General features: G+C 43.4%; 1 protein-coding gene across 2 annotated transcripts in view; it reads right to left on the reverse strand.

Annotated features, from left to right (window-relative positions):
• Nucleotides 1-26,199, reverse strand: part of TPH2 (tryptophan hydroxylase 2) — a 335,484-nt gene that overhangs the window by 260,023 nt on the left and 49,262 nt on the right. For both annotated transcript variants that reach the window (XM_040343986.1, XM_040343985.1), the window contains exon 2: nucleotides 20,120-20,260. In XM_040343986.1, coding sequence (XP_040199920.1) covers nucleotides 20,120-20,260 — 141 coding nt within the window. The remainder of the gene's footprint in view (nucleotides 1-20,119; nucleotides 20,261-26,199) is intronic.

Here is a 26,199-nt window from a genome sequence, read left to right on the forward strand (position 1 = left end):
TTGTTGTTTTGAATAGGGTGTGGTAGGGATGGAACCTATGTTAGATTTTTATTACCCTGCAGCGGAGACTCATCTTTTGTGTTTGTCTTGGTGACCACTGTCACTGGGACATGAAATCCTACATTTTATGGATATCACAAGAGCAGGAGAGGAGGGAGTATATCGCAAAGGAAGCAACTGTTCTGGTGTAAATTTCCAATGTGGATATCTGTTCCAGTGACAACTGTCTAAGAGGGAATATCCTCCCACTTTAGAGAGATTTCCTTACTGTGACGGATCTCAAATGCCCCGGCTGGCACCTCCACCAGACCTGTGTCTCCTGTTCTCCAAACGCACCCGCAGCCAGCAGACTCGCCATAACCAGCCCTTAACCCCCCAATCACGATGCAAACCACACAGGTGTTGAGGGTTAAACATGCAGAGCATTAAGTGTTTATTAGGTACAAAATATACACTTTTAAACAAACACAGTTAGGGACACTCCCCTTGTCATAGAAGGGGTAGGGGACAAGGAAGAACCAATGGGAACTCAACACTTGTATATTCAAACAACTATAGTTGAAACATACCAAGGGATTATAATAAGCAGTCAGCCTCTCTTTACACATCCCCCACTGGGATGTGTCTACACACCTTTTGTCTACGTGCCATGACCTAACATAATTCCACACAGTGACAAGAGGGGGGGGGAGGGATGCAGCTTACATAGAGACCTCATTACATTGCTATTTTGTCCCCAAGTCTCTCGTTCTCTGCTGGGCCATAGTCTTTGGGTAGGAGGCCAGCCCACAGCCCCTTCCAAAACACACAGCGACAGTGGGTTCTGTCACACTTACATTTCCTGCCTTGTCTCCAGGACAGGAAATATTGGGACCATATCCACTCCCACTTCAGCAATTCTCATCTAGGTGATAATTGCATCAGCTTGGCCCACTCCCCCCCCCATTATTTACACCATCCTGGGATAAGTCACATGTCCCAGGGGGCGGCAAGACCAGTCTGACAGCACCTCACAATTTTGCTCATGTGCAGTGGGGAGCAGGCTTTGAGACATCACAATGTTACAGTCGGCTCTCACATCCAAGATGGTGCTAGACTATTGGGCTGGTAAGTACCTGTTTGTTAAAAGTCAGCAGCTACAGTACTTGTAGCTGCTGACTTTTAATTTTTGATAACAGAAAGTGAAGTTCCTCTTTGATTAATTTTTCTCAATGGAGCAGGGAAACTCTTTCCAAATTTCCTTTCCACACCTGAACCGTGTCATCCTCTATTCCTGGACACTGGGTACTGAAGAGGTAATTCCTAAAAAAAGGATGGCTTGGAGCCATAATGGTAATGACCTCATCAGGTATTGCAGACTATCCCTATAGCCGTTAATCTACAGGGAAAGCTGGGATTCACACTGCCCACTCTAATTTGCTGGCAACACATACAGTAAGCCTTTGAAGAAAATATAAAAAAAAAAACAGCAACTATGGCCTCCTGGGGGAAGTGCACCTTTTGGGAGGCAAGACTCCTTGGAGAACACTCTTAAAGGGATTGTGAAGTTTTTTTTTAAATAATCAACTTGGTATACTTACCTGCTCTGTGCAATAGTTTTGCACAAAGCAGCCCCAATCCTTCTTCCTTACAAATGCTCCCAAAGCAAGCCACTTGCTATAAGGGTAATTGTGCGGACTCGATCCGGAGCCACACTGTGTGTGTGTATCTATCAACACACAGTGCAGCTCAGCCCCACTCCCTCGTAACTGGATTTGATTGACAGCAGCGGGAGCCAATGGCTCCCACTAAGTGCAGACGAGGGAGAGAGAGGGTAAATCCGATTGCCTCTCAGGGGATCAGGAAGGAATTTTTTCCCCTCCTGTAGCAAATTGGATCATGCTCTGCTGGGGTTTTTTGCCTTCCTCTGGATCAACTGTGGGTATGGAGTTGGGTGTATGGGATTGTACTGTGTTTTTTATTTTGTTTGTTTATTTTTTGTGGTTGAACTGGATGGACTTGTGTCTTTTTTCAGCCTGACTAACTATGTAACTATGTAGCTATGTAACTAAAGAGCAGTGTCACTGCTCTTGGGCACAGCTCTTAATTGATATTGGGCTTGGGTAAGTATTAAAGGGGGGCAGGGGGGAGCTGCACATAAAATATGTTTTACCCAGATTCAGAGAATGCATTAAGATTTTTTAAAAAAAACGTATAGCCTTTACAACCTCTTTAACTTTGATTTCCTATCCTAAGTAAAATGTACTCAGGACATTCCAAGATGTCCAGCTTGACAAGGTCCTTGGGCTACAGGGGTCGAATTTCTCTCCTGTAAAAGTGCAGCCCAGAGACCTACTTGCTGAAAGCTGGAAATATGAATGCATAAAAATTCCTGTAACCTTAGGGGAGGTTTTTGTCACCAAGGACTTGGCAGGGTCCAAACTTATCTATAAATATAAATGATAGTCCTATGCAGATACTAATGTCACCCAATAGATTACTACATCGTCTTCAGTATATATATATATATATAAGAGAGATAGATATATACTGTATATATATAAAAAAACATGTGAGTGTGTATGGGGTACATACCCCTACCCATTCACCAAAATAGTGTTAACAAAGTAATAAAAGCACAGAGACAATTTTGACAGTTCCTTTATTAAAAATTAAAGAAACAGTGTACCCCGATGTGAATCCATTGTCAATCACGACGCCCGCCGCACTGCCGGTCCCGAAAAAGGAAAAAAATCACATCGCCGTCCAGTAAGGCCAACTGCCGAATCCCTGGCTTGCCGTTTGACAGTTCTTATCTAGGTAAGGGTGGGGCCACCTGGCAACGTCATCTGGTTAAAAGTGTAAAGGTGCGCTGATTCTATGTAAAGGGTGGGAAAACCCACAGTGGTATAAAATATAATGCACAATAATGTTGCCCAATGTGAACACAATGGGTAAATTGAAAACTGTTGCGTGGTCTGGATTGACCTGTAACACATGTGGATATACAAAATATTGTAAGACTGTATGTGCATAATCAAAAAATAAACAATGCAATTTAAACACAACGTGGATCTGAAAAGGAAAAGCTGACAAGAGAGTAAATATATACTGTATCAACAGTCTTTCTCAGGTTCCAAAACTCTATGTGAAAACAAATCAAATTTAGCAGAGTGAATGGGCTGAAGTGTAAACACATCCGATTAACTTGTGAGTCCCAAATCGAACAGATGCCATACTTTAGTATGAAGACACCACCATGCTCAAAAGTAATACAAAATTGACTACTTTACCGACCCACATAGGTCTGGTAAGCAGCCTAGGCGTGTGTGCTGATCAACAGCTTAGGCTGCATTTACACCTGAGCGTAGCGTTTTGCTGCGTTTTTTACCGTGATTTGCCGCAACAAAACGCGGCGTTTTTTACCGTGATTTGCCGCGACAAAACGCAGCGTTTTTTACCGCGATTTTTTACAGGTCTAGGGTCACCAATGTAAAATGCCCAAACGCCCAAATTCGAGCGACAAAAAAGGGTCCAGAACTTGTTTGGGCTTCAGGCGTTCGGCGTCAGGCGTTTTGTAGTGGAGATGTGAACCATCTCCATAGAGAATAATGTATTTTTTCCCTCTAGCGTTTTGGGGCGTCGTGCTTCAGGCGACAAAATGCTCAGGTGTGAATGCAGCCTTAGGGATGCATTCCTCTGTCTGCCAAATCTCAGAGATTCACAATGGACAACAGCTCCGAGCAGACCCGGGTGGATGAGTAAGCGTGGACGCCAATCTGCGGCTGATAACATGGATTCCTATATACCTTCCTCAGAGGACTCAAGTGGATCCCCAATTAACAGCTCATGATGGATAATGAAAACTTGGAGGAAGACTGAGTGCATTATCTTTTGATAAAAAATCTATTTATTTTAAAAGGCACTTGTTACAGATGTTACAGCAAAAAACTGTGACATGGCTGTCTGCAGTGCGGACCTCGCTCTCTGACGTAACAACTGGCTCCTCCAACGCGTTTTCCCTAAGGAGGCATCAACTGGGATTGGAGATCGGAAATACCCAAATTTTTCATTATCCATCATGAGTTGTTAATCTGTTAAGCTGTTAATCAGAGTGCTTGGGGTGGGGGGGCAGAGCCCCCCTATTGAGGGCATGAGAGCCGGATTCCACAGTCCGGAAGGAAGAAGACACAGAAGATGGACACTGTGATGGAAGTTACTAAAATTAATATTTTATGATATGCTACTTTGTGCTAAAATCACTCAAATGTTGCCTTTCTTTTATTATATTGTTTTATTTATTTTTATTTATTTTATTTCTTGATAAATGTATATGTGTTCGGGTATTGCAACAAGTGTTGTTATCCTTAAAATAAGTTATGATAGATTATAGAGTTATAAAGTTACAGTACATCTCAGCCTGAAGAAAAACTGAAGACAGATGGTATAACTATTAAGTGAAGACAGCTGTTGCTTCCACTCCAAAGCTCCTGTGAATTTGAGTGGGGGACCCTGTGTGCCACCAGGGCTCCGTGCCAAGAACAGACTCACAAGAAGGAAAGCCCTTATATGGACTAAGCCAATCAGTTGTGCTCATGTGTATGATGTCATTTTGTCTATAAAGCTATGGTAATAAATGGGTTCGGTCTCTTTGACGCTGGAACACAGAAAGCAAGCAGATTGTCTCCCTTGCTCTCTGCATGTTTTCATAATTTGGGTCGGAGGCAGAATGGGTTTTGCCCTGAAGTTGTGTCAGGGGTTATCAATCTATATCAACGCTTCCTGCAGTAGGGACATCGCTGGATTGTTTGGCAGGTAAGTGTCACATAATGGACTAATATGCAATGCATACTAGCCCATTTACATTTTACATTTGCAGGCTGTTCAGGCTGCAAAAGAGGAAGTAAAACCCATCAGCGTTTACTTTCTCTTTAACAACCAGCTATTTACTGCACCCTGATTGAGCAAAGCTTTGCCCAATCAGTGCTCAAAATGCACTGTGCAGAACACAGTGCATTGCAGGACATTAAGTGGCACGAACAACTGCAGAGCGCCATGCAAATTCGGGTGTTCGCCAAAGGGGCGAACAGGCGATGTTCGGGCCGAACTTTTGCTCTGTCCGAATCATTAGCCCAACTCTAGTGGTAAAGTTACTTTTTCAAAAAGTACCCAATCACATGCAAGGAAAATAAAATGATTGAATGATAGAACTCAGCAGCGCTTCACCATATTCACTAAGGTCTGCTGCAAGTTCCCTTGCAAAGTAAAGAGTCTATTAACCTTTTATAAATCACCCTATGTTGCTCTGTCTGAGCTCTCCTAAAATACAGTGCTTATGGTATGGTAGACCATGTGGCCCTACACGGCTCCAAAACATTGCATCCTTTGTGATGTGATCTTTTTGCAATAAAAGTTTTGGACAATATCTGATAATTCACTGTGTGCTGGCGAATAGGTGAGTTGTTTCATGACAAGCCCGGTTTTCAGCTGGTGGTTGCCACATCACCTGCTCCTAATAAGCCTATGCCCAGGAACGTGTGCGATGGGAATATGGACAATACCTCTCCCAGGATGCAGTGCTTGAGCAAGCCTGAACACTGTCACATAGGTAGAAGCAAAATTTCATCAATCCTGTGTAAGTTCTGACACATCCAACACAAAGGTTGCACTGGGTTTAACTTCTGGCTCTAATGGTGTAATAGAGCAGTGGTTTGAGGGCCTCTGTCCCATTGCCCTGAATGAGCAAAGTGACTGCGGGGGAGATTTACTAAAACTGGAGTACTCAGAATCTGGTGCAGCTCTGCAAGGTAGCCAATTAGCTTCTAACTACAGCTTGTTCAATTAAAGGGGTTGTAAAGGTTAGTTTTTTATTTTCTAAATCGGTTCCTTTAACCTCCCTGGCGGTATGATTCTGTCTGGAATTTTGTACCAAAAGCGGTACAATTATTTGCAAGGAAATTTGGCGTTTTATACTGTAGGCCTGCAATTCTTAGGAATAACTCACTTAAATCTGTCCAAACAAGAGTCTAGTAGACATCCCGGGTATGATAAAGTTTGAAACACAAAATCATAAATTATAATATAATAAATAATTATAAATAATTATAACAAATAATAATGTAATTCTAATAAAAATTATTCAATAATGTAATCAAATCAAAAACACAGAAATTTGCTCAGTTGCAGAATTGTCGCTGTCATTACTTTTATTTTTTATGACGAATTTCCCCACAAATCGCTATCGCTCAATTCTGCAAGTGATTATAAATTATTATCGCTGTTTTCTAGCTGCTCTAAAATCACTTTTGACATAAAGGGACACTTTTGGTTGCTATGGACAATCTACAGTTTGCAGGCAGAAAGAACAGTTTTTATTTTATAAAAGTACATGTAGGGCACTGGGCAGACCACTAGGGACAAAGGGGGTGTGTATTTTTTACATACAGTACTGAATGTAATGTGTTTATTTACTTTTTTGAATTTGGCGCCGTTCTCCGCCCCTGTGCGTCGTAACGTCGCAGGGAACGGAGATCGGCGGCACACAGGCACTGTGTGAATCGAGCGAGGACGCCGCTCGCTCACACAGCGGGGATGCATCGCAGGATCCAGGGACAAGGTAAGTAACTTCTGCCTGTGGATTCTGCGAGGCGGCCCCGAGTCTGGCTCGGGGATACCGCTTTTGGTATTGAAATCTTACCCCAAGCCAGACTCGGGAATACCGCCAAGGGGGTTAAGCTAGTGCATTGTTGGTTCACTTACCTTTTCCTTCGATTTACCTTCTAAATGTTTTTTTCTTTGTTTTCTTTGTCTGAATTTCTCACTTCCTGTTCCTCCTCAGTAAGCTGTTCTGACTGACTTTCCACCGCTCGGATGATGGGGGCAAGCTTACTGAGGAGAAACAGGAAGTGAGAAATTCAGACAAAGAAAAAAAAACATTTAGAAGGGAAATCGAAGGAAAAGGTAAGTGAACCAACAACGCACTAGCTTAAAGGAACCTATTTAGAAAATAAAAGATGAACCTTTACAACCTCTTTAAGCTTTGACAATAAAATCTGGAAGCTGATTGGTTTGTATGCAGAGCTGCACCAGAATTTGCACTCTCCAGTTTTAGTAAATCAACCCCAAAATCTCTTTAAATCATAGAGTTCAGTGTTTCTATTTAATTACTGTCTGGGTAATTAAATAAGCATTTACAATAAAGAAGGTAAAACCCTGGCTGTCATAGCATGTGAAACTTATTGCACTAAACATATAGCAGTGGATAAAACTAAATATTAATAAATTGAAGGATACTGTACATTTTCAAAATGAATATCTATGATGTTTTTCTTTTGCAACAATACTATCAGATTGTAAAATAAGACAGTTGTTTCCATTGCTCCAGCTTACCACCAGCGACCCCCTACTATACTATCTATCGTTGTTTGTCTTTATTCGGACCCCTTACTGTTCTCCCCTCATTAGTATTGGTTTCGTGTTCAGCTCAAGAGGTGAGAGGTCATTTGCGTGAAGAGATGTGCTCTACTTTTAAGAGTACATTTTCAGCTTGAATCTGTAAGATGTTAGTCTCAGCATGAGAAGGCGCTCACCAACAACTGCTGCATCAGATTTTAGCACTGGCGTTGATCACTGCAGTAGACTTCTATGGTTATTGTACTTTCGTTAGCAGCTGTTATACTAGCTTGTATAAAACAACATATTCTGTTAAGATATGTAGTTGTTGTTGGTTTTGAAACAAACTAAAATATTTTACAAGTGCTCAAGTTTATATTGAAGTCTCCCCCTACTGGTAAGTCAATGTACGTTACTAACTACAGAAGCAATGTATATCATACAGTACAACCACTATAAGGTCCCTTTCACACTGGAGCGGTTTGCAGGCGCTATTGCGCTAAAAATAGTGCCTGCAAACTGACCTGAAACAGCGGCTGCTGTTTCTCCAGTGTGAAAGCCACACTGGAGCGGTGGGCTAGCAGGACCACTCCAAAAGACCTGCTAGCCATATCTTTGAAGCGTTGAAGGAGTGGTGTGTATACCGCTCCTCCACCGCTTCTTCCCATTGAAAGCAATGGGAAACTCGGCAGAGGCGCATTGCCGGCGATATTAACCCTTTTTCGTCAGCTAGCGTTGGTAAAACCGCACCGCTATCAGCCGACTACCGCCGCAATTCCGACGGTAAAGCGCCGCTAAAAATACCGGCGCTTTACCGCCACCGCACCTCCTGCCCCAGTGTGAAAGAGGCCTAAATGATTTGAGCTATGTTTAAAGTGTTTTTTAATCCAAAAAAATATATATTTATATCCTGGTCCCTTAAAGTGGAGTTCCACCCAAAAATGGAACTTCCGCTTTAAGGGAAGGTGACCCCCTGACATGCCACATTTGGCATGTAATTCTTTTTGGGGGGAGAGAAAACCCTCTTTTTAGAGGTTTCCAGCTCCCACTTCCTCCCTGGGCGCCGAAAGGAAGTTCACCTCTCCCCCCTCCCACTCAGCAATCATCTGGGACACATCACAGGTCCCGGGTGATTGCTCGGCCCGTCACAGTGCGCAGCGCGGTCCACAGCCAGGCACCCACAGTATCAATGCCGGTGCCGCGGGGAGGAGGGGGAGACGAGCAGGGCTTCGTTCCCCCACATCGCTGGACTGTGGGACAGGTAAGTGCCCAATTATTAAAAGTCAGCAGCTGCAGTATTTGTAGTTGCTGACTTTTAATATATTTTTTTTAGTAGGAACACCGCTTTAAAGCAGATTAACCACTTAAGCTCCGGACCATATTGCTGGTCAAAGACCAGGCCCCTTTTTGCCATTCGGCACTGCATCGCTTTAACTGACAATTGCACAGTCGTGCGACGTGGCTCCCAAACAAAATTGGCGTCCTTTTTTCCCCACAAATAGAGCTTTCTTTTGGTGGTATTTGATTACCTCTGCGGTTTTTACTTTTTGCGCTATAAAAAAAATAGAGCGACAATTTTGAAAAAAAGGAATATTTTTTACTTTTTGCTATAATAAATATCCCCCAAAAATTATATATTTTTGGGGGATATTTATTATAGCAAAAAGTAAAAAATGTTCCTTTTTTTCAAAATTGTCGCTCCATTTTTTTTTTATAGCGCAAAAAAAATTTTCCTCAGTTTAGGCCGATACGTATTCTTCTACATATTTTTGGTAAAAAAAATCGCAATAAGCGTTTTTTGATTGGTTTGCGCAAAAGTTATAGCGTTTACAAAATAAGGGATAGTTTTATGGCATTTTTATTAATATTTATTTTTACTAGTAATGGCAGCGATCAGCGATTTTTATCGGTACTGCGACATTATGGCGGACACTTCGGACACTTTTGACACATTTTTGGGACCATTGGCATTTTTATTAGCGATCAGGGCTATAAAAATGCATTGATTACTATAAAAATGCCACTGACAGGGAAGAGGTTAACACTAGGAGGGCGAGGAAGGGGTTAAGTATGTTCCTTGGGTGTGTTCTAACTGAAGGGGGGGTGGACTGACTTGGGGAAATGACTGATCGCTGTTCATACATTGTATGCACAGACAATCAGGCATTTCTCCCCCTGACAGGACCGGGAGCTGTGTGTTTACACACACAGCTCCCGCTTCTCGCTCTGTAACGAGCAATCGCGGGGGCCCGGCGGTGAAAAAACAAGCAGTGTAAATACCAATTTTCAGCTGTCTGCAAGCTAGTCACGTGACTCGCGGCCACTTTACAGCTACAAGACAGAGCTTCTGCAGGAGGAGCCAAGCAGCCACGTGATCTCCCCGGCTGACGTCAGCGGGAGATTGCTCCTCCCGCAGAAGCAATCCATCAGAGCTGTAAAACAGCCATGAGTCATGTGACTGGCCGGAAGACAGCTGAAAATCTGTATTTACACTGCTTGTTTTTTTAAATGACATACATAGTGTGCTATACCAGGCTCTAATAGAGGGTCTGGCATAGACTTATACAAATGGGTTCACAAACGCTTTAAGTAAATACCTGGGACTTAAACCTGAAAATGCAAAACTTAATATAGCAATTCACTATATGTGTTTTCTGTGCTTTAAATGTTCCCTATTTGCTTTGAAATTACTAAACAACATTGCATTGGTTAAAGGCAATCCTAAAAGCTTTTCGAGATACACTATATTACCAAAAGTATTGGGACGCCTGCCTTTACATGCACATGAACTTTAATGGCATCCTGGTCTTAGTCCTTAGGGTTCAATATTGAGTTGGCCCACCCTTTGCAGCTATAACAGCTTCAACTCCTGGGAAGGCTGTCCACAAGGTTTAGGAGTGTGTCTATGGGAATGTTTGACCATTCTTCTGTAGCGGAATATCGCCTTTTCTTTATGTGATATAAAAAACTACCATCTGCGGATCAGGAAGGATCTCAGCTCCCTCCTGTGGCCGAATTGTGTTATAACCACCTGCTGCTTACCTTTTGTCCTGATACCGCAGGGAATGTTGGGAAATTGAGTACAGGGAGAAAGGGGACTCCATTTGCCCTGGCTTGTTATAGACTACATTACCCAGAGAGCAACTGTACAATCCCAGAATGCTTTGCACAGCCTGTTGGGGGAGGTAATTTAAGGGAGAGGACGTGTTTGGCGCGCTCTCTCTGGACCGCCTCTACAACTCAGGAGGACACCTGTGCGAGGTGTCTTACCGAAAGTCTAGGCTGGAATTGCTGCCTATCTACGCCCGGGCGGAGCACCATTGAGGAGAGACAGAACCTCTGACGGAGTGATCAGACGGGACTCCAGTACCCCTGCGACTTGTCTGAGAACTGGAGGCTGTCATCTTAAAGGACTGCGATTGGAGATCGTGGACGAAGTAATCCTGTAGTACAAGGCCTGAACTGTTTGGGTGAGACGGGCACCTGCCCAAGCATACTGACTGCCTTGCAGGAGGGTGGATCGTTTATATTCATCACTGTGTTTTGACTGTTCAGGAAATTTCCACCAGTTTACTATTTCCCTTTTGGATTACAAACTGCTCTTTGCATGCCAACGCATTCCAACGCATACGTGCACGAACTGTTAAGATAATTTATATTGCGGTTTTGGCCTGGCCCGCCAAACCACGTTAGTTAGTTATATTATTCAAAGACTACCTATTTAGTTGTTGCAGACTGTTGATATTCATTTTCATACTCGTTGATCGAGTAATTGGTTCTATTACATTGTGAGTGTTGTTAGTGGTGAGAGCTGGGTGGGGCTTGGCAGGGAAGTACCTCAGTGTGCTGCCTTATTGAGGCAATCCCCTTGCTGCGTGCTTACACAGGTCCGCATAGCCATTATAGATTAATGTGTATTTATTTCCATTTCTGACACTTGCAGGGCTCTGCAAGCTGTCTTTTACTATTTTACCTTTGTTTCTTTTGCTTTATCCTTTCAAGGAAAGAGTTACATTGGTTAAGCTGAAAGTTGTGTACAGTCTCTTTATCATCCTGTGGGATCCATTCAACTCAAGGTAACCATTAATTAACAAATTCAGGGGTTGACAGTCAGAGCGTAGACCCAAAACAAACCAGCCGCTCCTTCGGGGGTAGTGCTACACTTCCAAAAGTGCATTTGTGAGGTCAGGCACTGATGTGGACTAGAAGGCCTGGCTCGCAGTCTCCACTCTAATTTATCCAAAAGGTGTTCTATCGGGTTGGGGTCAGGAGTTTGTGCAGACCAGTTATGTTCCTTCACCCAAACTCCCTCATTCATGTCTTTATGGACCTTGCTTTGTACACTGGTCTAAATCATTTGTTGGAGGGGGTATTATGTTGTGGGTTGTTTTTCAGGGGTTGCCCAACCCCTTAGTTCTAATGAAGGGAACTCTAAGAGCCGGTTCACACAGGGGCGGCACGACTTCGGGGGCGACTCGGCCAGGCGACATGAAGACGACATCTAAGGCGACTTGCAAAATGACTTCTGTATAGAAGTCAATGCAGGTCGCCCCGAGTCGCCCCCAAAGTAGTACAAGAACCTTTTTCTAAGTCGGAGCGACTTGCGTCGCTCCTATTAGAACGGTTCTATTCACTAGAATGGGACGCGACTTGTCAGGCGGCTGCGTCGCCTGACGGGTCGCCCCAGTGTGAACCGGGTCTAAAGCCCCATACACACGGTCAGACATTTGTCCAGCCAAAATCACGAGTAAAAGAGAACATGTTCTCTATCTAAACTCGATGGAATTCCTCTGAATTTCCGATGGAAAAAGTCCGCTGGGGCATACACACGATCGCAATTTCTGATGGAAAAAGTCTGTCTGACTTTGTTCATTGAAAATTCCGATCATGTGTACAAGGCACTAAGGAATCTGCATACCAAGACATTTTCAACAATTTCATGCTCCCAACTTTGTGTGAATAGCTTTAGGTTGGTCCTTTGCTGTTTCAACATGACTGCGCACCAGTGCACAAAGCAAGGTCCATAAAGACATGGATGAGCGAGTTTGGGGTGGAGGAACCTGACTGGCCTGCACAGAGTCCTGACCTCAACCGGATAGAACAGCTCTGGGATGAATTAAAGTGGAGACTGCGAGCCAGGACCTTCTCGTCCCATAGACACACTCATAAACCTTGTGGACAGCCTTCCCAGAAGAGTTGAAGCTGTTATAGATGCAAAGGGGGGGGGGGGCAACTCAATAATGAACCCTAAGACTCGGATGCCATTAATGTTCATGTGCATGTAAAGGCAGGTGTCCCAATACTTTTGGTATAGTGTATATACTGTATGTGAATGTGACCACTTTACAATAGAACTCTGGCCCAACTGGTAAATATGCAATTAAAGTTCACATATGAAAACTGCTGAAGGAGTTTTAATTCTGTTGACCATTCTGACCAGAAATACAAACTCATATCAACACTACCTAGATGGATGGGTGGCATCATAGCTGTCTTTACCGCAGGGCAAAACGGGGCAGCTGCCCAGGGCCCTGTCACTGTTAGGGGCCCAAATCAGAGCCACCCGTTCAGGGCCGGCGCTAGCGCAAGGAAACTTTGGCACTTGCCTTACGGCGCCGGTCAGGGGACAGGGCGGAATTTCAGTGGCGATCGAGACCTCAGATCAGCAGCGCCGCGCGGGGTGCAGTTCACCCAGGTCGCCACGGAGGTGGAGGCGCTCAAGCGCCAGAGTGCGCCGCTCCCTCCTTCTCCTTCTCCTTCTCCTTGTCTGAGGCTGCGGCGCGGTATTTACTTTTTTTCAAATCCTCCTCCACGATCCACCTGGGTGGCGCAGCTGCACACTGTCCTCTCCAGCTGCCGCCCGAGTGGGGTTTGTCCTGAGGGGGGAGGTTTGTGATGGCCTCTGTGAGTGCACTAGTGGAGGGGTCTGTACTAATGGGGGGGTCTGTAATAATGGGGGATGGCTTGTGGGGGGCTCTGTACTAATGGGGGATGGCTTGTGGTTGTGGGGGGCTCTGTAATAATGGGGGATGGCTTGTGGGGGGCTCTGTACTAATGGGGATGGCTTGTGGGGGGCTCTGTACTAATGGGGGATGGCTTGTGGGGGGCTCTGTACTAATGGGGGATGGCTTGTGGGGGGCTCTGTAATAATGGGAGATGGCTTGTGGGGAGCTCTGTACTAATGGGGGATGGCTTGTGGGAAGCTCTGTAATAATGGGGGGTGCTTTATTGGGGGGGGTGGTCTGTACTAATGGAGGTGGGAGGTTTGCTCACCACACAGGCCGGACACACGCCCGCAGAGGCGCCACTGTGACTTACAAGGCTTCAGAAACAGGTAAGGGGGACCTGTTTTAAAGTTTCCTGTTTTAAAAAAACACCAAATCCCTGCAATAATATATTAAGCAGCCTGTATAATGTATTATTGCTGGGATTTGTTGTTCCTCTATAGCTGCTGGTATTCTGTATTGTGTTTTATATAATGTATTACTGGCATTTGTAGTCCTCTGTAACTGCTGGTATTCTGTATTGTGTTTTATATAATGTATTGCTGGGATTTGTAGTCCTCTGTAACTGCTAGTATTCTTTTTTGTATATATAATGTATTGCTGGGATTTATAGTCCTCTGTAACTGCTGGTATTCTGTATTGTGTTTTATATAATGTATTGCTGGGATTTGTAGTCCTCTGTAACTGCTGGTATTCTGTATTGTGTTTTATATAATGTATTGCTGGTATTTGTTGTCCTCTGTAACTGCTGGTATTCTGTATTGTGTTTTATATAATGTATTGCTGGGATTTGTGACATGGCATGCATTGCAGGTGCAGGTCTAGTCAGTGTTTTAAAAAGTTCTTCTATTTTACACATGGCATGGCATGGGGGTAAAGAGCAAAATTGTATTGGGGGACCCAAAAAGATATTAAAGACAACCCTGGGTGGCATCACTGTCTGTTATTGCAGCTCTGCAGCTTTTTTGTTCCTTCCTGCTCACTGAACTATGACTGTGCATCCCCCTAAAATAAAAAACCTTATTGGGTTTCCCTTATATTTGTAACTATACCTACACATCCTGACCGCTCTACAGTGTAGGAAACATATTACAAGATGACAGCACTTTACAATGCAGGACAGCTCACATGGAGACAAGGAAATTAGATATGTTCTTTGCTTTAATGGATTCTTGGAGTCTTTGAAAAATTACAAATTAAAAACTACAATTATCTCAAGATTATAAAAAGGCTGAGCTTCAGTGCCTTTGCAAGTTTCAAATAGTAATTACATGTTCTGTATTAATATCTCCTCTTTGAGCAAATACTGTTGGTCAATAATAATCCTTTCTACCAGTAAAGAGATTATAAAGCTGAACTCTTAGCAGAAAGATATAAAAGACACAGCTTGGTATTAATTAATGCTGCATTACATTTATTTTGATGTTAAATACAAGCAGTGTAAGTATCCGAATACGACTTGGCATAAGCCTCTTGCAGTGCCATACAATACAGCAGCACTCGGGCTGTGTGAGAGACAAGAAACCCCAGGAGCCAATCAGCTGTGCTCCGGTGCAAGAAACATGCTGATAGGTGGAGAAAGCAGAGTGATAGAGAGATGAGCGCATCAGTCTGTTGCTTTTCCTTTCACTTTCAGAATTTCCGCTGGCCTAAAATCCGATGGTATTGTTCATCGGAATTCCATTCAAGCTGTCTTGCAAACACCCTGTCAGACCAAATTCCGACCGTCCAAAACACGATGATGTAAAACACTATGACGAGCCGAGAAAAATGAAGTTCAATGCTTCCGAGCATGAGTTGACTTTATTCTGAGCATGCGTGGGTTTTTTCTCCGTTGGAGTTGCACACAGACGATAGGATTTTCCTATCGGTTTTTTTTCCATCGGAAAAAAATAAAACATGTTCTATTTCTATACACCGATGGAAAAAAGTCAGATGGGACCCACACACGATCGTAATTTCCGATGAAAAAAGTCCATCGGAAATTCCGATTGTGCGTACTCGGCATCAGTGTTACTTATAGTGATAGTAAATATTTGAATTAAAAAAAAATCAAAGTACAGTGGAATCTTGGATTATTAGCATAATCCAGTCCAGGAGAATGCTTGCAATCCAAAGCACTTGCATATCAAAGCGAGTTTCCCCCAAGTCAATGGAAATGAAAGCTCTCCCCCCCCCAATACTTAGCTAAGCCCAAATTCAATCCTGTTATATGTACAAGAGCAGCTGCTCTCCCGATTCTTTCCCGACTCATTGGCTCAGACACAGCAGTGGGGGCGATTAGCTGAGCCCTGTTCTGTGTGTCATTGGACACACAGAGCGGGGCTCTGGAGTGAACATGCACGAGTGCCCCCATAGCAAGCCGCTTGTTATGGGGGCACTCAGCAGTGGGAGGGCTTCTCAAAACCATTGAGCAAACAAAGCAGGTAAGTATAACACGTTTTCTTTTTTTCTTTAGAATCACTTTAATATATATGTTTAATTTATGTCTTTATATGTTTACCTGCAGTTTTACAGTGCATGTTAACCTAAGATATCTTCTTTTTTTTGGGGGGGTGGTCTATACAGTATGTCGGTGAAACACCCACTAGTGTGCTAGAATAGGTTTTTGCCAGTGTAGGAAAAATTGTTTAGACAGTGTTCAGGTGGGCTGGCAGTCCCTGAAGAGGTGGTGCTCAGTAGCCACAGAAGGACCGCTGGGCACTAGGACTTTGCTACACAAACAAGGGGCCCGCAGTCCCTGCCTGTAAAGGGCATTTGCTACCAAATTAACAGCACCAGCTGGCCCTGAGAGTTGTAGTGCTTTAACCAATTCAGCCCCAGCCTTCATGACCAGGCCATTTTTTGCGATATGGCACTGGGTTAGTTTAAGTGACAATTGCGCGGTCGTGCGACGCTGTACCCAAATACAATTGATTTCCTTTTTTTCCCCACAAATAGAGCTTTCTTTTGGCGGTATTTCATCACCTCTGTGGTTTTAAATTTTTGTGCTAAGTACAAAATGAGCGACAATTCTGAAAAAAATTGTTTTACTTTCTGCTATAAGACATAACCAATAAAAAAAGTAAAAAATCGTATTTCTTTATTAATTTAGACCAATATGTATTCTGCTACATATTTGTGTTAACGTATATTGATTGGTTTTGCACAAAAGTTATCGCCTCTACAAACTATGGGATATTTTTATGGCAATTTTTTTTTATTTTATTTTACTAGTAATGGCGTCGATCTGCGATGTTTAGTGGGGCTGCAACATTGCGGCAGACAAATTGGACACCTAACTGACACTTTTGACACTTTTTTGCGAACCAGTGACATTATTACAGTGATGAGTGCTAAAAATATGCACTGTTACTGTACTAATGACACCAAGGGATTTACACCAGGGGTGATCAAAGGGTTAAGTGTGTCCCTAGGAGGTGCTTTCTAACGGTGTGGGGGATGGACTGACTGCCTCTCTGGGCAACGAATGATGCAAACATGTAAGCAACTCCATGCTGGCATGGTCAGTTTGCATTGCAAATGGAAGTATCCTTTTTGGAGATACAGGACACTGTGCTGGCACATGGCAACCACGTCCCACAACCACTGCAGCCAGATTGGGATCTTACCTCCACACTGTGTGATGTAATGTTCTCCCTGCTCACTTGCTATAGACATGCCTCCCGCTATGAGAGAAAAGCAGCAAGGGAACCAGTGTGGTCACACCAATTAAAGCATTAACATTGAATAAATAGCTTTTTCTTTTTTCTTTTTCTTTGGGAGAAAACAACTATAGTCTCCAAAATGCTATTTTCTATATGGTTTAAGAGCCCTGCGTTCACAAATATATTAAGGCCTCTTTGGTTGGTGACAGGTTATAGAGATTCAGTGTGACAAGATATTCAGTAAGTTCTGTTCTGACTGGAAACTCATTTACGTTAATGTTAGATCCAACCACACGGTCCACATTAGGCTTTAAGTGCTCTGAATTAATGGCACTGCCCGAAAAGGGTCGCACTAAGGCAATGCTTTTAATTAGACAGCCACAAATACGGCTCTTCTAACATTTAAGGGCATTTTACAATTTTTGTTCCGTTCTCCTAAAAAATCCACTCATATCCATCTTCTAAATGATAGGCCTCAGGCAACAGAAACACTGAGAGGTATTGGAAAATCAATAGTCTATACCATAAACAGATCTAAACCTTGTATACAATGCTGTACAAAGCAGTTATCTAAACACATTACATTTATTTATTTCTATATCTACAGGTACATATAAGTGGATGTTACCCCAGAAGAACTTTGAGGCAACAAAAACATTTACAGTAAATTTTCATTAAGTCTGTCTTCTATTGTTCATGAGGACCACAGTGATAAAGAAACTGTCACTAAAATCAAAGCATGAACAAGATATCCCTGTAAAGAAGATGGGGCCAGATTCACAAAAGAGATACGACGGCGTATCTCCTGATACGCCGTCGTATCTCTGTGATCCGCCCGTCCTAACTATGCAGCTGATTCATAGAATCAGTTACGCATAGCTAGCCCTAAGATCCGACAGGTGTAATTGACTTACACTGTCGGATCTTAGGATGCAATTCTATGCCGACCGCTAGGTGGCGAGGCCATTGCGGTCGGCGTAGAATATGCAAATTACTAGTTCCGGCGATCCCCGAACGTCCGCGTTACCCGTCGCTCTAACTTTACGTAGTTTCCGTCGAGATACGTGTCGTAAAATTAGGGCTGAGCCCTAGGTGTTCTAAGCCATGTTAAGTATTGCCGTCGTTCCCGCGTCGAAATTTAAAACATCACGTCGTTTGCGTAAGTCATCCGTGAATGGCGCTGGATGCCATTTACGTTAATGCCGAAACCAATGACGTCCTTGCGACGTCATTTAGCGCAATGCACGTCGGGTAATTTACCGGACGGAGCATGCGCAGTACGCTCGGCGCGGGAATTAAATTGGGCGGGCTTGCGCCGAGCGCATTTACGTTACACCGCCGCAAGTTTACAGGTAAGTGCTTTGTGAATCAGGCACTTACGCTGCAAAATTGCGGTGGTGTAACGTAAATGGATTACGTTACGCCCCCGCTGCGTTGCGGAAATGTATGTGAATCTGGCCCATAGTAAATACTCGTCTCTGCTTCCTGTACCTCCACACACCACTTTAAGGAAGAGAGATTGCCACCTCAAGATTCTGCTTAAACTGACACTTCTGGGAGTATCGAACTCTCTAATAGTTAGTCCTGATGTACTCCAAGACTGGTGTAGGCTGTTGGTTTTTACTCTGCACTGAGGTGCTGTCTGTTGAAAAAACAAAATTCAAATTTCGACGCGGGAACAACGGCCATACTTAACATGGCAAGTCTATTTATACGCCGCAAAATACCAGCTTTAACTATACGCCAGAAAAAGCCGACTACAGAAAACGTTAAAAAATGCGACGGCCACGCGTACGTTCGTGGATCGTCGCAAATTGCTAATTTGCATACCCGACGCGGAAAACGACGCAAACTCCACCCAGCGGGCACCGAAGTATTGCATCTAAGATCCAAAGGCGTACGAAGACGTACACCTGTCGGATCTTACCAAAAAGCCGTCGTTTCTTGGTTTGAGGATTCAAACTAAAGATACGACGTGGGAAATTTGAAAGATCTGTGGATCTGGCCCGCAATGTCCGCAAGCTGACTTATCGGCTATCGCTGATATCTTAGTTCAGTCTTCTGCCCCGAGTTACACCACCGACCCCACCTCAAAATATCCCGCCTCTCGCTAACAACTGAATTTTATTTTCTCTAATAACTCATCCCCACACAGTTAACCACTTCAGGATTTTTTTTACCAAACATGTGTAGCAAAATACATATTGACCTAAATTTATAAGGAAATTTGATTTTTTTTTATAGCATAAAAAAAAAAAATGCAGAGGTGATCAAATACCACCAGAATAAAGCTGTATTTATGAGAGAAAAGGACATACATTTTATTTGGGTACAGTGTCGCACGACCGTGCAATTGTCGTGCAGTGCCGTATCGCAAAAAATGGCCTAGTCATGAAGGGCAGTAAATCTTCAGGAGGTCAAGTGGTCAATGCCTTTTGTATGACTTGTGTCTTCCTTCAATTTGTAAGCTGATTGAGGAGCAGGGCCTTACTAACCCTCTTGTATTGAACTGTATTGTAACTGTACTGTCTCCCTTTATTTTGTAAAGCGCTGTGCAAACTGTTCACACTTTATAAATCCTGTATATTAATGTCTCTTCTGTAATAAGAAAACTTCCTGCTCCCATATTTTTGACACAAGTTCTGCTTTAAGTGAAATACATGACACAACAACTAACAACAAATTGTACACAATTGCCACTTTTGAGTTGGACTCCCATAATAAATCCAGAACCATCTTCTAGATATCATTCCATAGCATCTGTTGCACTAAATATCTGTAAGTTTATTACGAGCCATAAGCTACAGCTCTTTTTCTTATTGTTTTGTAACACAGCAGGCATGGAAACATTCTTTTTACATTCTAATATTCATCCGTCACTGTGTCCACTTACTGTAAAGTGTTCCAATAGTTGCTGGTAAACCACAATAATAGACCCTAATAACAGCATACATTTCTAAATAAAATACCTTTCAGAAAGGAGAAAATGCATAACTAGCAATTTCCTATAATCAAAGGTGTTTATTGCATGACTGAGCTTTAACTTTTTTTTTTTTCTTCAAATGAAATGAATAAAAATAGGATTTGAAAACTTACCTTAAAAATTTTTAAATCTTGTAATAAACCTCCGACTTCGTTTTTCAAAGTGAGGACAACTGCTGTCTTTTCTATTTCAACAGCTGGTTCAGTTTTGCTACATTTGTTCTCATCAATTTTCACAGCATTCAATTTGTCTCGCTGCAAAACATAATAATAATAATAATCCATTGATTGAAGGGTGGCAGTACGATTGAACCAAAAAGTAAATGGTTACATAACACAGAGCTGTGACAGATGCATTATTCTGATCATAATACAAGTTCACTTTTAATCTTGCCATCTTATAACAGATAATCAATCATGCAGCATATATTTCTTTGTCAACACTTGTTCACCTTATCTTTATACTTGATACAAAAAATTGTGTTTTCTGAAAACTAAAAGTGTCCAGACACAATCTGATTATTTGACATACTGATTGCATCTTATGCCGCGTTCACATGACCATTTTTATTGGTCTAGAAAAAACGATGTTTTTTTCAACCTGATTATTGTTAAACCGGCCTTGTCTACACACAATCGTGAAAAAAAAATGCCCTAGCAAAGCGTGGTGAGGTACAACACGTACAACGGCACTATAAAGGCAAAGTTCCATTCGGATGGCGCCACCCTTGGGGGTGCTTTTGCTGATTTTGTGTTAGTAAAAGACGATTCGCGCTTTTCAGTGTGTTACAGCGTGATGAATGTGCTATCTCCATTACGAATGCTAGTTTTACCAGAACGAGCGCTCCCGTCTCATAACTTGCTTCTGAGAATGCACGTTTTTTTCACGTCGTTAAAGCCCACACACGACCATTTTTACGACGTTAAAAACGACATGAAAATTTAGAGCATGTTCTAAATTTTTAATGGCCATTTTTTACGCCGTGAAAAATGCTCTGGAGCCCACACACGATGTTTTTAATGACATTTAAAAAATATATAATTTTTTACATCCCGAAAAACGGTTGTGTGTACGCGGCATAAGATAGTTTTCATGCTTAAAGTGTATCTAAAGTATGAAAGCTAAATATACATATACTGTACGCTTCACGTTTCAATTTTCAGTTGATTCACCCTTCTCACCCTGTTTGTTTTAAATTCTGTGAACATTTAGTCTCCACAAAGACACAAGTCCATCCAGTCCAACCACAAAAAAAAAATTAAAATAAATAAACAAACAAAATAAAAAACACAGTACAATCCCATACACCCAACTCCATACCCACAGTTGATCCAGAGGAAGGCAAAAACCCCAGCAGAGCCTGATCCAATTTGCTACAGCAGGGGAAAAAATTCCTTCCTGATCCCCCGAGAGGCAATCGGATTTACCCTGGATCAATTTTACCTACAAATCTTAGTACTCAGTTATATTATGTACATTTAGGAAAGTATCCAGGCCTTTCTTAAAGCAATCTACTGAGCTGCCCAGAACCACCTCTGGAGGAAGTCTGTTCCACATTTTCACAGCTCTTACTGTGAAGAAACCTTTCCGTATTTGGAGATGAAATCTCTTTTCCTCTAGACGTAAAGAGTGCCACCTTGTCCTCAGTGTTGACCGTAAAGTGAATAACTCAACACCAAGTTCACTATATGGACCCATTATATATTTGTACATGTGGATCATATCCCCCCTAATTCTCCTCTTCTCAAGAGTGAATACATTTAGTTCTTCTAATCTTTCCTCATAGCTGAGCTCCTCCATTCCTCTTATCAGTTTGGTTGCCCTTCTCTGCACTTTCTCCAGTTCCCCAATATCCTTTTTGAGAACTGGTGACCAAAATTGGACTGCATATGCCAGATGAGGTCTTACTAATGATTTGTACAGGGGAAACATTATATCTCTCTCTCTGGAGTCCATACCTGTAGTCCATACCTCTCTTAATACAAGAAAGGACTTTGCTCGCTTTGGAAACTGCAGATTGGCATTGCATGCCATTATTGAGCTTATGATCAACTAAAACCCCCAGATCCTTCTACACTACGGATCCCCCCAGTTGTACACCTCCTAGTATGTATGATGCATGCATATCCTTAGCCCCCAAGTGCATAACTTTACATTTATTAACATTAAACCTCCTCTGCCACTTAGTCGTCAATTAGACAGAGCATTGAGGTCTGCTTGTAAATTGGCGACATCCTGTAAAGACGTTATTCCACTGCATGAATGTCTGTGTCTACATTCCATTCTACTATCTCAATCTCTCCCTTTCTAGTCATACATTCAGATGCACTGAGAATAAGTGATGACAAGTGATTAGTCTCAGTGAAAGAACACATCCCTGGCAAGTGGCAACCCTTTAGATGAGCATGTTTCTCCCAGCTGGCCAATGGATGGTGCAGACTTTAGCTGTGTTGCTTGACTACTGTTCTAGATTTAGGTCTTATGCCGCGTACACGCGACCGTTTTTCATGTCATGGAAAAACAACATTTTTCTCGACGTGATTCCTCTCAAGCCTGCCTTGCATACACACGATCGAGATAAAAAATGTTTAAGCAAAGCGCGGTGACGTACAACGCGTATGACGGCACTGTAAAGGGGAAGTTCCATTCGAATGGCGCCACCCTTTGGGCTGATTATGCAAATTTCCCTTCTCATAACTCGCTTCTGAGCATGCGCGTTTTTTTCCCCATCGTTAAAGCCTACACACGACCGTTTTTCACGACGAGAAAATCGACACCATGGAAAACGACGAGAAAAAATAGAGCAGGATCTAAATTTTTAATGCCCATTTTTCTCGTCGAGAAAAATGCTCTGGAGCCTACACACGATCGTTTTTAACAACCAATTAAAAAAATTAAATTTTCTTGTCATGAAAAAAGGGTGGTGTACGCAGCATTAGGATGTAATCAAGCAAATGATGAGCAAAATGCATAGTTAAAGTACACTAGATTTAGGACTGCCCAGCATGTTAGTAACCAAACACCTGCTCATGACTCTAGTATAACAGATGTACTCAGTGGCGGCTGGTGCTCAAAATTTTTGGGGGGACGCAAACGAAAAAAAAAAAAAAAACAATTGCAGCCTCACTGTACCTATCAATTGTCACCACTGTGCCATGCCATCAAATGCAGTCACTGTGCCATCAAAACGCAACCACTGTGCCATCAAAACGCAGCCACTGTGCCATGCCATCAAAACGCAGCCACCGTGCCATCAAAACGCAGCCACTGTGCCATCAAAACGCAGCCACTGTGCCATGCCATCAAAACGCAGCCACCGTGCCATCAAAACGCAGCCACTGTGCCATGCCATCAAAACACAGCCACTGTGCCATACCATCAAACGCAGCTACTGTGCCATCAATTGTCACCACTATGCCATTAAACACAGCCACTGTGCCCCCAATTGTCACCACTGTGCCCCCAATTGTTGCCACTGTGCCCCCAATTGTCACCACTGTGCCCCCAATTGTCACCACTGTGCCCCCAATTGTCGCCACTGTGCCCCCAATTGTCACCACTGTGCCCCCACTTGTAGCCACTGTGCCCCCACTTGTAGCCACTATGCCCCCACTTGTAGCCACCATGCCCAGTACCCCCCCCCCTGGCACTTACCTTTATGGCTTCTACGTCCCTCGATGTCCCTCGTCCCGCCCTCGATGACGCTTCAGCCAATCAGGTTACCTGATTGGCTGAGACGCCTGTCAGTCTTATCCTTGGGCGTACGGCCGGTACGTCCCGAGGATGAGCTTCTGGAAGCCGACTACAGCCTCAGGGCTGTACTCGGACAGCCTATCAGGGCCGCTGGCCCTGATAGGCACTTCCACACAGCCAGTCAGCTGCCGCTATTCAGCTGACCGGCGCTCAACATCCGGCCAGCTGAATAGTGGGCGGCAGCGGCGAAAATATACAGATTCATACAGTGTATGAATCTGTATATTTTACTGGCTGTGAGCGAGCCAGAGGGGGCGGCGCTCCTGCGTCCCTACGGACGCACCGCCACTGGATGTACTACTAACCAAACTTAATTTACCCATAACCAACCCCCAACCTTCTTCCCCATTAACATGGAGACCACACCATTTTGTTGGGTAAATAATAGGCCGTAGCAGCCTGTTTTATTAAAGGTAATAATAATTTAACATTTTTAACGTAAACACACCTGTCATACTAACTGAACTGACGTTGGTCTCCGCAGGCAAAAGCCTCTAACTGTAAAACACTAACTGTATATATAAACATATATACATATAGCCATATAACTTCTCTATTGCACTGTGGTCCCTCGTGCCCTTCTGACAGGCCTCAAGCCGATGCTGGCTCAAAGACCCTCCCGACCGCAGTGCTCCATACTCATTCCCCAGGTAACCTCCGTTCTCTGGGCATCATCATATCCCCTGTCACCGACAGGTCTTCAAACATTTATTTTAACACGGCTCCTCCTTCACCCGCAGAGACCAAACCTCGCCGCTGCCACGACAATCCCTTGCAAACCTACGGAAAAACAAGCAAACACAAACAACACGCAACACCACAACACTGACATACAACTCAAACCACCGAAAAGGAACATCAACAACAGGGGAGGGTGGGTGGGAACTTTCCTGCGTGCTCTGCTTGCCCTGGGGGCGGGGACTTACCATTTTATCAACTCCTCTCTCCGCCCCCCGCCCCCTGAGTAGCCAATGGTTAATTTGTGCCCTGTTCACTGAGTCATGTGGGCCCTCCACCGAGTCCCCTTGGTCCTAGCTCCGGGCTGTCTTTAAGGGCCCTTTCACACTGGGGCATTTTTCAAGCGCTTTAGCGTTAAAAAAAGCGCCTGTAAAACGCCTGAAAGAAGCTGCATCTGCAATCCCAATGTGAAAGCTCGAGTGCTTTCACACTAAAGCGCCTGAAAAACACCCCAGTGTGAAAGTGGTCTTGGCGTTAAAAAAAGCGCCTGAAAGAAGCTGCATCTGCAATCCCAATGTGAAAGCCTGAGTGCTTTCACACTGAGGCGCTGAGCTGGCAGGGCGTCAAAAAAAGTCCTGCATGCAGCTTCTTTGCAGCGCTTTAGGAGCGGTTAATACACTGCTCCTAAAGCCCCCTTCCCATTGAGGAAGCTTTTTTTAACGCCAAAGCGCCTGAAAAGCGCCTCAGTGTGAAAGGGGTCTTAGCAGCGCTTTACCAGCGTTTTTCGGGCGCTGGCAGTGTGAAAGGCCTCTGAAAGCACTTGGGCTTTCACATTGGGATTGCAGATGAGGCTTCTTTCAGGCGCTTTACAGGCTTTTTTTAAACGCCAAAGCGCCTAAAAAACGCCCGAAAAACGCCCCAGTGTGAAAGGGGTCTAACTTGAAAGGTCAACTAAGGCAGCCCGCTGTCCAGCCCCAGTAGAGTGGAACCCTGCTGTCAGTGGAATCAATTGATATTGCAGAAGCGCTGTTTGACCCTCCTGTAAAAAGGGGTCATCATTTTCTGGTGAGAGCCCACCCATCTATTGAGCACTCGTGGTGAAGAACTAGAAGTTTATTTTTTGAGTATCACATTTTGGTGTTGGGATTCATCACATATGGACTTTCTATCTTGCTATACTATGTATATTTATATTTGCAATTAATTGTATATGTTTTACTGAACATCACTCGCGCCTCAAACTTTAATATATTGTTTGCAGATTTCAGTGACTTGTTCACTATTAAAGGGGCAGCTTATATTATGTTACTATGTTTATTCACTGATTCCACAGGGCGCCATTCATAGTTTTTCATTCGTTCAAGCTTCACCAGGAACTGATAAAAGTCACAAGCAGTTTATATTTACTAAAATCATTGCATTCCCATGTTCTTTGTATTTCGGGAAACCATATATAGTGAATGAGTCCTGGGTTTAGTAATACTTTAGTAAACAGCCAAATGATAAGGAATGTAACAGGGATCAATCGGCCTGGGAAGACACCTCCATTGCAGCCGGTGTGGTGAAGAGGAGCCATGGAACCGCTCATCAACCAGAGCAGGAATTCTCACAGGTTTATTTGTCAAAACAAAATGTAGCAATATAGAGGCCCGTTATGTTATAGTCTGGCCTGGTACACCAGCAGTAAATCATATTTCTCACCTTTTTGAGATAGGAACGAGGGACATTTATTAGCAAAAGTATGCAGGCATATGACATACAC

The sequence above is a fragment of the Rana temporaria genome, chromosome 3 (assembly GCF_905171775.1).
Source record: "Rana temporaria chromosome 3, aRanTem1.1, whole genome shotgun sequence".
Taxonomy (NCBI): Eukaryota; Metazoa; Chordata; class Amphibia; order Anura; family Ranidae; genus Rana; species Rana temporaria.